This window comes from Marmota marmota, unplaced genomic scaffold (assembly GCF_001458135.2).
Source record: "Marmota marmota marmota unplaced genomic scaffold, marMar, whole genome shotgun sequence".
Lineage (NCBI taxonomy): Eukaryota > Metazoa > Chordata > Mammalia > Rodentia > Sciuridae > Marmota > Marmota marmota.
In genome coordinates this window covers 2,040,164-2,052,249 of record NW_026000078.1, presented here as the reverse complement: position 1 = coordinate 2,052,249, position 12,086 = coordinate 2,040,164, and the positions used below count along the sequence as shown (strand labels likewise).

Below are 12,086 nucleotides of genomic sequence, written 5' to 3'. Positions count from 1 at the left end.
ATAATCCACCTTTTCAAAAGGAATTTTCAGATTTAATGTACTTCATGTCTTCTATGGTTTGTAGAAAAAAAAGAACTCAAGTAATCATTCACATATGAATAAATATTTGTAGTTTGGGGATAAACATAGATGTAATATGAGGTAAATCTTTGGGGATTCTAACTTCAAAAGTATTTCAATCCTAACTGTGTTTCTTGTTTTCTTAAAAATGGATTATTTTCTGTGAAAGGTTGGTGGAAATTTTGTATACTGTGTGAGCAATTTCTCTTCATTTTTATGTGAAAGTAAAGGGAAGCTCTGTCTATCTATAGTTCTGGTTTGCATATCTTAATTCTCAGGGAGCATCATTTCTAGAAAAATCAACAAAAGCTAAGAGAAATAAAGTTACATTGCATGCCAGTGGTGTTTCAGGGTGGTGGCCAATCCACACCACCTTTTGATCTTAGAACACCTTGGGGCTTCAAAGAAATGATGTTTGAATATAGTTAAATGATGCAAAGTGAGTGAGAGAGTTAGTTTGCCAATTGACATTTCTTACCTCTTGTGAGGCAGCTATTCTTTTTTTTTTTTTTTTAAGCTCTAAAAAAAAAAAAGAAAGAAAAACACTTTCAATCAATCGGTCATCACTGCTTTTTTTTTTTTTTTTTCACATAAAATCATGTCAAGAGGGAATTTTTATTTCTAGGTCTGGATGTGTATGGGGGGCGCATACTTCAGTTTGGGAAGACACTAATGGAATATGCCACTTCCATTAAAAGAAAAATAACCCCTTTTCATTTATTTCTGCATATGTTTTCAGATTTAAAAAGAAAGCCCTAATTCGATAAATACACAATATCTAACTAAAACTATTTCAATAAGGTATTCATAAATGGGATCATACACATCTATAAATGACGTAAACCACTACACACATCTATAATAGTTTTTAAAACGTGGGCTTTGACTAGAAAATATACATTGGCAGTCTGCACCGCAAACTTTTGTTTAAAGCACTAGATAGAATATCAAGTCCTCTGTCAATGACAACAGAAGGTTCCAGTGAACTATTTGTTTCATAACCCTGTCTCTAGCTGACTCTACTTCTCTGCAGCTCAAGTTGCCAGCAAATGCTGAACTGGAGCATGAGAGTCAATCTTTGGTTAACAAATTCCCCGAAAAATATCCCCCCCAAACCCCCAGGAGCAGTAGTGATGTCATATCCGTTGTCCAGGTCTCCACACCCCCCTCAGCAGTTACTCCCTTTATCTTTTTCTTGGGTCAAAACTTTTGAGGTGGGCTGGCTCTCTAGCAGCAGCGGGGGAGAGGATAGACTGGGGCGCGCCAGTTGGAGGAGCTTCAGCACCTCGGCCAGCGCCCACTGCAGCCCAACCCACCCACTTGAGCTCCCCGACTCCCTGCTCTGAGAATGCCTGCGGAATGATCGCCCCCCAGGGCGGCTGCCGCTGCTGCCGCTACTGCTACAGCTGCTGCTGTTCCTGCTACTGCTGCTGCCACCGCCTCTGCCTCCACTCCGCTCTGACTGGCAGGCAGAAAGTGCAACTGACGGGGGAAAGGTCTCTGCAGTGAGTGGAGTGGCTACATAAAAGAGAGTAAAGAGGGGGCAAAAACCCAGATCAGAATGCAGGCGACGTCCAACCTTCTCAACCTCCTGCTGCTGTATTTGCTTGCTGGATTAGATCCTTCCAAGGTATGGACAATATTTTGACTCTTGTTTGAAATAAATGTGCAATATGTAATAAACCGACCAAAATCCAAATAAATATGCCAAAACCAGCACAGGAGACAGCTTTCAGCTACCTTGTGGTGTCTGGCGCATCCCCACTGCTTGGAAGATAACAAGGTGAACTACCGGAGGAATAGCTCCTCAAGGTAGAGTCCTGGTGTGAGTGGGGGGAGGGACCAGGAGCGAATATAATGTGTATGGGCAGCGGGCAATGCGGCTCTCGGGGGAATTTAGCTTATTCCGTGTCCAACTGCTTGATGTTCTCTCCTGAAGTCGGACGGGTAATGCAAAGGAGTTTGCAATTGAAACAATGCCATTTATAAACATTAGGAGATGGTGAACCGTTTCTTTGTTGAAAGCAGGGAAGCATTTTCCAGCTGATGCTGGTCAATAATACTCCCATCGCAGACTTGCTGCTGTTTGTGTCCAAAACATTTGGGATGCTGCTTGTAACACACACGGCAAAACGGCAGAGATATACTCTCTGCCATGGCTAAGAGGCGTCAGTGAAAGGGGCTTGTGTTTGCTTCTTTCTTTTCATTAAGGAAATTAGGAAACACTGAGGAAGTTCTGATTTATCAGTGAAACAGGAAGTGAGAACCTTATCAAACTAAGGAGGGCAATAAGAAGGATGAGTCCTCTCCTAGCTGTTGAACTCTGAAAATAATCCAGTACTGGCAATTAAAGTGATCACTAAGCTCCTTTGCTAGAAAGTCAGGAAAATATGGAAAAATATTTTCAGATATATGTGAGAAAAGTCAAGTGTGGTAATTTCAAGGCTTTCAGCATTCTAAGAAAATCATAATTATCTGGAATAAGTTGGAAGCATCTGGGGAAAAGAATGAGAGAGCCAATTATTTTTATTATTTTACTTATTTAACGGTGTAAAAGCAATTTGACAATCTTGGGGAAAGAATGCTATTTATAAAAACTATCTAAAGCTGTATTTTGGAATATTGTAAAGTTGTTTTTGAAGCTTTACATCATCTGTGTAGTGTTAGAGAAATTCTTTCCTTTCATAACCGAATAGAACTAAGATTTTGCCAACCAAAATATAATACTGTGGTCATTCTATTTCTAGGCCTAACATAGTATATAGTGAAAACTTAGTATCATGTCATATGTACTCACAATTATTTCTGTGCAGTTTCATATTTAGAGATATCTGATGAAAATAAAATCATTTTATTTCAAAGCTAAGGTTGTACTACACTTTCATTGTGAAAGCTTCACATGGAGCGTGATTTCTATCTTAATAATCTTAATGGCATGTTTTGTATACTAAGATGTGGTTCTAAGGCATTCTACTCGGATGTTATAGTGTTGATTCTGTTTTCATACTTTTAAATCATTTCTTTTTGCCTCTGCATGTGTAGTGGCATATTTCACTGCCAATCTTGAATGATTTTTGGTTAAAACTTTTGAACACATTCCATAATATAGCTTGCTTGAAACATTATTGATAATTTTTTTAAAAAATCAAAATTAATTACTGAGTTCACACAGAAAAATCACTTAAAATAAATATTGTCATTCTTTGAAAATTCAAATCTGTGGAAGACTAACAGAGCAATGGAAGGGCATCAGAGGGAAAGAGGAAGGGAGGGGAGAGATTAGTAGTGGACACTGAAATCTGCATTTGTAAATGTGTCAATATTAATCCCACTATATTACTACAATGCACTAAAAATTTACCTATGTAGAACTTCATTAACAATTGAATGTATGATCTTATTTTTCTGATATCTTGAGTGCATACATATCTTCATTGCTTGCCTTCAATGCTTCCAAGATTATGTGTATGTATGTGTATATATATATATATATATATATATATATATATACACATACACACACATATAATCTTTTGTAAATATGGAGAATTTCCCAAATAGACAACCCATTCTTCATAAATATGATCTTTTTGAGTTTTGATGAGTTTATTTCTGCATATTAAGTGATATAAAACTTTCTAATTTGGTCAGACTGAGTGTGAATGTTTGGCACAACTGACCTAAGAAATCCAGGGAAGGAAAGTAATACATTAACTTTTCAAACTGTCCTTCTAAGCTTCTAGATACTTCAACATAGTATACAAAGAACAAAAGATGATATATTGTTGAATACCACATATCACATTATTGGGAATATTAAAATGTAAATAACAATATTTAATTTTAATGGTATCAAAATTTTGAGGGTTTGTAGATAAAATATTCCTTTTCAAAGGATGAAAATGCTATTTTTGTATTTTATCAAACCATATTTGGTTACCAAACTATATTGTCCTCCACAAAAATGAATTACAAATTTCATCATTGTGTTCCCAAACTAATTTTCACTTTGGTTATTAACTACATATTTTCTCAGATTTTATTTATTATTGCTCCTAAGGGCTTGGATTTTTAAAAATTCAAATTTATTTATTTAACAAGTTGGAATTCATACAAAAATTATGTCAGGTTAAATTTAAAAACCCAACAACATAGTACCACGGAAAACCACATTTGTGATGCAAATAAGCAATAGTTTAAGCAATGACACTTAAATAAACAGAAATTCTAACAGCTGCTTTTTTACATACTCACATGTTAAGACTATTATTTATTATCACAGAATTTCAAAAATATATTCATTTTTCTTTAAATATAATTCTTATTTTTATGATTGTTATAAACATTTGTATAATCACTCATGGGTAATCACAAACTGATAAAATAGGACAGCTCTTAAAATTGAGCAGTTTGTTTTTTTAAAGTATAGGATTCCATACATATCAAATATTCAAAATCTTACTAAGTACCTTTTGTATTTAATATACTGAAAAAATAGTTTGCTAAGAACAATACCAACTTTATCTATGGAAGACCACATAATATTTGCATTTATAATGATTTTTTTTTCCTGTGGTTGAAGCTTATAGATCTTATATGACAGTTTAGTTAAGTGCTTAAGTATCGCCATCTTATGGTTAGCTTGAAAGTCAATTTTATTTTTAAATTCCAAAGAAATGACAAAGCATCTATATTCATGATGAACTTACTTTCAGTGTGTACATACTTCCTTTTATGTCATTTAGTACATCAGAAAATTAGCAAGATTAATATTTTCTTCCAGCAAAGGAAAGCAATTCACTGCTAATTAATTATTTGTATTTTTGTGTAGACATATTATTGATTTTTCTCTTAGGAAAATTATTTCAATTATGTTTTCTTAATTAAAGTCTGATTAACAAGTTTCCAGTCCCTTGTAGAAAAACTCATGGGTATATCACTTTGCCTATTTTAAGAGCTGTCAATTAATTTCCTTTGTAATGAGTGTTTGAGTTATAGGCAATATGCCAAATCACCATTCAATAAGTAAAATTTTATAAACTGATAACTTGCAGGAATTTGTTTATTGTTCGGTTTCATAGGGAAAAGGCTATTGCAGGGCAGGAAATTCCTGATGGTGGCTGCTAGATGGCATCTCTGTGCTTTTAAACTGAAGGCATTGAGTTCAGTAATGACCTTGATAGTAGGAGAGTGGACTCCTTTTTTCTTTTACAAGATTTTTAGCAGGCTGTTATTTGAACATTTTAACTAAACAGTAATTCCTGAGAATCAGCCATGAATTTCTCTGCTTTGCAGAGCTGAACTATGAAAAAAGGAGGATGTAAACAGGGATGTGCAGCTTTCAATTAGAACACATACTCTGGAGTCAGACACATGGAGAACAGTTAAAAAAGGTGGTGACATGGGTATATCCACATATCATAGTGACTGTGGGACTTTAAAATAGTTGTAATCGTGTGCTAAAAATATTGCAAAATGCCTTACCAGGGGAATTATGCTATACTGAGGAAGCATTCACTATCTTCTCACCTAGAAATATATTAAACTTCTCACCATGATACTCACACACTAAAGGCATAAAATATAACAATGATTCAGCAATAATGTCCAATACCAAGCTGCTTTTTCTATCCAAAACAACCTAGGCAATTATAACTCTTGCCTTAAATAAGAAAGTTGCTAAAAAATCATATAAATATGATGGGGACTAGGATAACATTAATAATTGTGTTGTTAAATGTTTTGTAATGCAATACACCATAAATGTCTGTATTTTTTGGTATTGCTTAAGACAATAATAAAATATTTAAGTTGCCTAGAGGTTGCTTTCATACATGAATCTTGTTAAAGTTCCTTCTCTCACAATTTTTAAATGAAATTGAAAAAAAACACAAAAAAATAGCAAGATACATACTGAGATGACTCTAATTTCTTTTGAAATCCACCTTAAAACTCTATTTTCCCCTGAGTCTTCTGTGTGCTTAAGCCATTCTCTACAGGATAGGATCAAACCAAATTAGAATAGAGAATATGGATCAGTGGCATTTAGCAAGACCTATAATTATGCACTGGTAGACCCTAATATGATAAAAACTGGAGAGATCAAGGTAGTCCTTCTATGTTTTGAAAAAGCAGAAAGCTTCCTACTCTCATTTTATCTCACCCTCGTTAATCTAATTAAACTTTTATTTTGGAAAAAGTATATAGTTTTTCTCACTCTTTCTCCAGGCAGGTTGAAAAGGTTAAAATGGTGAAGCTTTCCTTCCTTTATCTTCTTATTCTCTGTATCTATGAAGTTGACTATTGTGTTGATTAGTGCGTTGCTGACACACCAGGTAACATGCAGGGTCTCTCATTTCTAATCCCTACTTTGCAAGTGATGACATATACATTTATGTGACTTTGGGGAATCTGTGATCTCAGGGCTCCATCCATAAAATCAGGAGTCTGGATAATCTAAAAACTCCCTTATTAACCCTAGAATGACTCTGTTTAATAATTAATACTATTTGATCCATTAACCAGAAACAATGAGTTCTTTTGTGAGGTTTACTTAGTAAGATCATAGGTAAGAGACTTGTTGATGAACCTCCTAAATATCATGAGGTTTTATTTTTTTATGTTTGGCATTCAGATCCTGAAATTTCCTACTTCCTACCACCCTTCTTGTTTCCTTTATCCACATGCTTGATACCCATTCACCTATCAAACTTTGCTCTCTGCAAAAATTATTTATCAATCTAGTACTGAAAGCCAACATTTTCTACGTCAGTTATAAGTCTGTTACTGAAAAGTTCTCCAGTGAAAAATAAAGCAAAAAGCTATTTCCCATACTGAAAAATTTGCTGGGTATTATTCTGAAGAGATATGGGAGGTATTAAGAAGGGATACTTATAAAAAGCAGTACATATTCTTTCGTGGACTCTTCCTAAGCAACCACATTCTTTCATATGTATTTTAGAATTAAAATTATTAGAAAATCCTTCATTTTTGTACTTGGTACAAAATGAGACTGGGTAAAGCTGCAGCCTAGAGAGTAACTGAACCCAGGGGTGCTTAACAGCTTAACATTCTCAGCCCTTTTTATATTTTATTTAGAGACAGGGTCTTGCTAAGTTGCTTAGGGCCTCCCTCACTAAGGTGTTGAGGCTGAATTTGAACATGTGATCCTCCTGCCTTTGCCTCCCAAGCCACAAGAATTACAGGCATGCACCACTATGCCATACCTGAATGATTAATTAACCATAATTTTATTTAAAAATAAAACTCAATTGGCTGTAGAGAATTTAATAAAGAAGAAATGAAATCAAAATGTTGTCTCAGTTGGTAAAGTGAGATTACAAGGAGACACTGGTGTTATCTGTGCAAGTATATACATGTAAATAAAACTGTTTCCTTGTGGCATTAAAGTATTAAGGTAATATTGAAAGTATTTAAACACTCAATGTCCTGGTTTAAATCTAAAGTATGATGTTCCAATAATAGTCCTTAAACATTTTAGTCTAAAATTGGTCCTCAATTTGCTCAATCTGTGCCACTTACCAATTAAAACTGCAAAGTATTTTTTATGAAGTTATACCATCCTGACATTATTTTTAAAAAACAATTTTTTTAATTACATTCATGAACTAGTAAAAAAGCAGAGGCTTTCAAATTGGCTTTAAGTACAACAGCACAACTTTTCAATAGTCAACCTGTCTGAAGCTCTATTTTCATAACTAAGGAATTGTATAATGGGAATGGAACTATACAATTATTGATGATATTAATATATGTGAAAATTTGTATTTCAAACCATAAAGCTATATTATATATTAAAGATACATGACAGTGAAAGGTGCTTCGTTCTTGCTCTTACCTCTTCTCAACTTTGTTCTTGCTCTTACCTCTTCTCAACTTTCAGAAAAGTGAATGCCAAATAAACTTATCAGCACAGCCTCTCAGAACTAGCCTATAATTTATCCAAAGCTCTAGTTTAAATTTTTTACCTTAAAATTTATGCCATACTTATATCGAATAGGGCACTTCTTACAAATCTCTTAAGAAATAATGCAAGACCCAAAGAATGGTTCCATAATATCAAAGTTAAATCACACCAAGAAAAAAGAGTTTTTAGACTAATCATAGACAATCATATTTTTAACAAAATAATCTACCAAGGGATAAAACTGCTTTTCTGCCCAATGTGCAAATTATGGGCTTTTTGTGTCTTTCAAAGTATACCAATTATAAAGTAGTTTAAATTCTTGTGGGGATTCAAATATAATCTTTAAGAAAGAATGTAAGAAAATGGATTTTCTCAAGTAACTCAAAATGTTCAAGGCAAAGAAGCATGGAGAAAGAACACATTGTAGGTTGTAGTTTTTTTTTTTTTTACTCTTTATTTCTTGAAATGCTCTCCCTCATCCCTTTGTTTATACCTTTCTTCTCTCAATAGAGACTTCTAAAAGCCCTTGACATGGTCTTGATCCTCATATGTATTACCCACAGTAATACCACTTCTGCTGAAGTTGGTAATCTAATAGCAAATTCACCTGAGTAACTTAAGAGTTGAATATTATCTCAATTCAACCCTTATAGATAATATGAAGGGTAGAAAAACATGCTATGAACTATGTAATATCTCAGGTAGACTCTACTCATGAGCGACTAATATGCTAAAAATGTATAAGTTCAAATATACTTGTACACCAAACCATAATGAAGTTTCATTTATCTCTGTTACTTGCTGTAAGAGGTTAGATAATTTGGGGTATCTGAGAGAAAGAAATAACTTAAGATCAACTCTGCCATGTAACTTTAACTACACTAATAATTATATTCAAAAGGTTTTTGAAGTAATCTTGAAAATGAGTTTCCTAAGAATATTTATCTTTTTATGGCACTAAAAACAATGTATGATAAAACATATACTACATAGCTATGCCTTCTGTCATTTCCATACCAAACCTTCAGAAGAATAAAAATAAGTTCAGAGAGAAGAACACAGATGCTGTTGTATTCATGATTTTACCTCTCCCTGGAAAGCTCTCTCTTTTGCCCATATGTTAAATTTTTTACCTATATTTTAAGATAAAATTCAAGTATCACTTCTTCTATAAAGTTTTCCCTGACACTTCTTTCACTTCAAGAAAAGCTAACCCTGATAAACTAAAACTCTAGTAAGAAAAGAATTGGGTATTACTTATCTTTGAATCTATAGCTATTGATACTTTCCAATCACTCTTTTTTGAAAAGAAAAAAGGAAATTTATTATACACTTACTACTTTCTTTTTTAATTGGTGTTTATTTTGTTTTATCTTCCCTGCTAAATCATAAAATATTTATTGCATTGTCTCTCTCTCATGCTAACTTCTAAGGACAGGCTTTGTGTCTTGGTCATTATCTTGTTCTTTTTTATATAACAACTAGTGCAAGATTTTATTCAGATAAGATATTTAATAAATATTAGATGAATAACAAATAAAGAAAAAAAACAAATAGGTCAATGAACACCTAAAAATCTTTCAATCCTTGGATAAATTGCATATGATGATAATCTCAGTTTTTAATTCAGTCTTACAAACAGACTAGATTTTAAGTACAGAGAAATTAGGATGACTTTAATAACCTGATTTTCAAGGGCTTAAAACTTTTATATCAAGTTATTTATCTTGACTAATGTGAAAAAAGTCTCTTTTTTAAGTTTTGTATTAATTTCCTGCTCCACATTACCATCCTTAGTGCTAAGTTTGATTTGTGGTAGTGCTCTGACCTTGAACAACCTAAAATACTCAAGTGAACAACTTGATGTTTCATAAGGTTCACTGGCAAGTTAGTCTATTCTTCTATTTCTTAGCTATTATATCCACTTATTACAAAGGTTTGTGTACTTATATAAATTTATAAGTCTAAACAGTGTAAATATGCAAGAATAAATTTTAATACCTTTATTTTATGTAATGCCTTGGCTTCATTGGGTAAGTCAGTATACTATCTGTACCTTTCCATCTCTCTTTAACAACTGAGTTATTTCTTTAAGGATCTAAAGTGTTTTATTGAAAGTCTTCCCTTACTCCATATTCTTATACTAGTGCCACATAAAGACAGACATTATTGCTTCAATATTTCTATGACATTACAATTTGTGCATAACATCACCATATACAAGAATTTGAATGACTAAAAACAAATATAAGTGTAGTGAAGGTACATTTGCCTAAATTATAACTTCTAAACGTTATCAGATTTAAAAGTTTTATAATTCACTTGGTGGGTTAAAGTTCTGAAAAGAAATGTCAGTAATAACATTGTTTAAACAGTACAAGCAAACAGCTATCTAGATAACCCCAAGGAGTGGGCATAAATTGAATAGACGATCCTTTTAAATTTTCCAACTAAGTTGAAGATGATTAAGAAGCATTATCCCATGATGGTTTAAATAGCATTACTAGGGGGACCAATTCCAGATGGCAGGATTTCTTCAAATAGAGAATAAGGATCAGAAATGTTGATTCACTGGCACCAAAATGTCACCAGTGAAATATTGCCTTACAAAAGAAACCATCACTTCTGGGAATGATCTATGTCCATGCCTGTGTAGGGAACTGCTTACACTGGAATTAGTATCAGTAGTGAGTATTTTTCACATAGTATATTTAGTGGGTACTGATTACATCTTTCTACATATAGTTGTAGTTAAAAAAATATTTTCTGGCACCAGACTCACTGAATAGTTTATTGTATTTGTTATTTATAGTGCTACATGTATATTCTGCTCTTTACAATTTGAATGCTAGACAAAGAATAAAATAACTCTACTTTGCCATGTACCTTAAAGCACTCACTGAAGGGATAAGCAGGAAAACATGTGTAGAGAGTTACAGAGCTCATATTGTAATATAATGAATCAAAACTGGGCAGAAGATATTTGAGAGGAAGGAATCAAGTGAATGGAATGAATTGACACTTTATTGATGGTTCCTTCCATTCGTGTAAGAGCACAGTGACTTCCCTGCCAAAGAAAAAAAAGATTCCAATTCCAAATATTTTTCTTCTAAAACAAAAATAAGACTCTACAAAGTGGAACAATTATAAATTAATTTATGTGTAGCTTGAAGGTTAAAAATCAAATATAGTTAAAAGAAAGAGGAGTTGAAGGGAGGTATTTGTTTATACATTGGGGGTGGTTTGAAACTCTTAAACATGGAATATATGCTTGCTTATATGTAACATTTCAATGACGTTTATTACCCTCTACCAACACCACACACACACACACACACACACACACACACATGCACACACAATGATTGGATTAATTAATCTGAGACCTGTAAGTAACTATTAGCACTCACTTTTGAAAGAAAGTCTTTATAGTTCAACTATACTTTCTTAGTACAATGTAATAGAGGGAGAAAAAGGCAAGAAAACATTATTAAGCTCCTTTTCCTTTCCTTTTTTTTCATCTTAATTTGCAGAGAGAGAAGCAATAGAAACTTGATTGCATTTTGTATATTTGTACATAATCATATTGGAAAAGACACCGGTTTTTCCTCTCTCAAGAGAGTCAACCTAAATAATATTAATTTAGCATATAAAATGAAGATATTAGAAGAAAGAAACCATATCAAGTCAGAGAATATCATACAGTAAGTAGGAAATTGGAAACCTCATGTTATTGCAGAGAGAATATTAAATTAAGAGTTAGGAAGGTTGGAACTTAGTGTGAGATCTGCAGCTATCTAATAGTATGGCTTTGGGTAACTTACTAAAGTTGGTGTTTTTTGTTTTCTCATGTACAAGGTGAGCATTTTAAGCCACCAAATGCTCTTTTATTTTGGTAAATCTTCCTAAAATGGTGTCCATTTATTTCTCAAAACATAGTTCATCATCCTTTCCCTCCATTTTCTTCTGCTCATGGCTTCCAAATTATTTAAATTGAAGGTAAAAATCTAGGCCTATTTTATTTTGCTGAAAATCAAAGTTAATGTCATGTATAAAATACTTGCAATTTGATTACATATGTATGCTTACACACATATAC

At 33.1% G+C, this 12,086-nt stretch overlaps 1 protein-coding gene across 2 annotated transcripts in view; it reads left to right on the top strand.

The window, feature by feature from the left end:
• Positions 1–1,237: 1,237 nt before the first annotated feature.
• The window catches only part of Olfm3 (olfactomedin 3), a 212,839-nt gene continuing 201,990 nt past the window's right edge, over positions 1,238–12,086 (top strand). The window contains exon 1 of one of the 2 annotated variants that reach the window (XM_015502601.2): positions 1,238–1,690. In XM_015502601.2, coding sequence (XP_015358087.1) covers positions 1,622–1,690 — 69 coding nt within the window. In that variant the 5' untranslated portion in view covers positions 1,238–1,621. Of the gene's footprint in view, positions 1,691–1,750; positions 1,873–12,086 lie in introns of those variants that run through there. The other variant, XM_048814621.1, reaches the window with a different exon arrangement.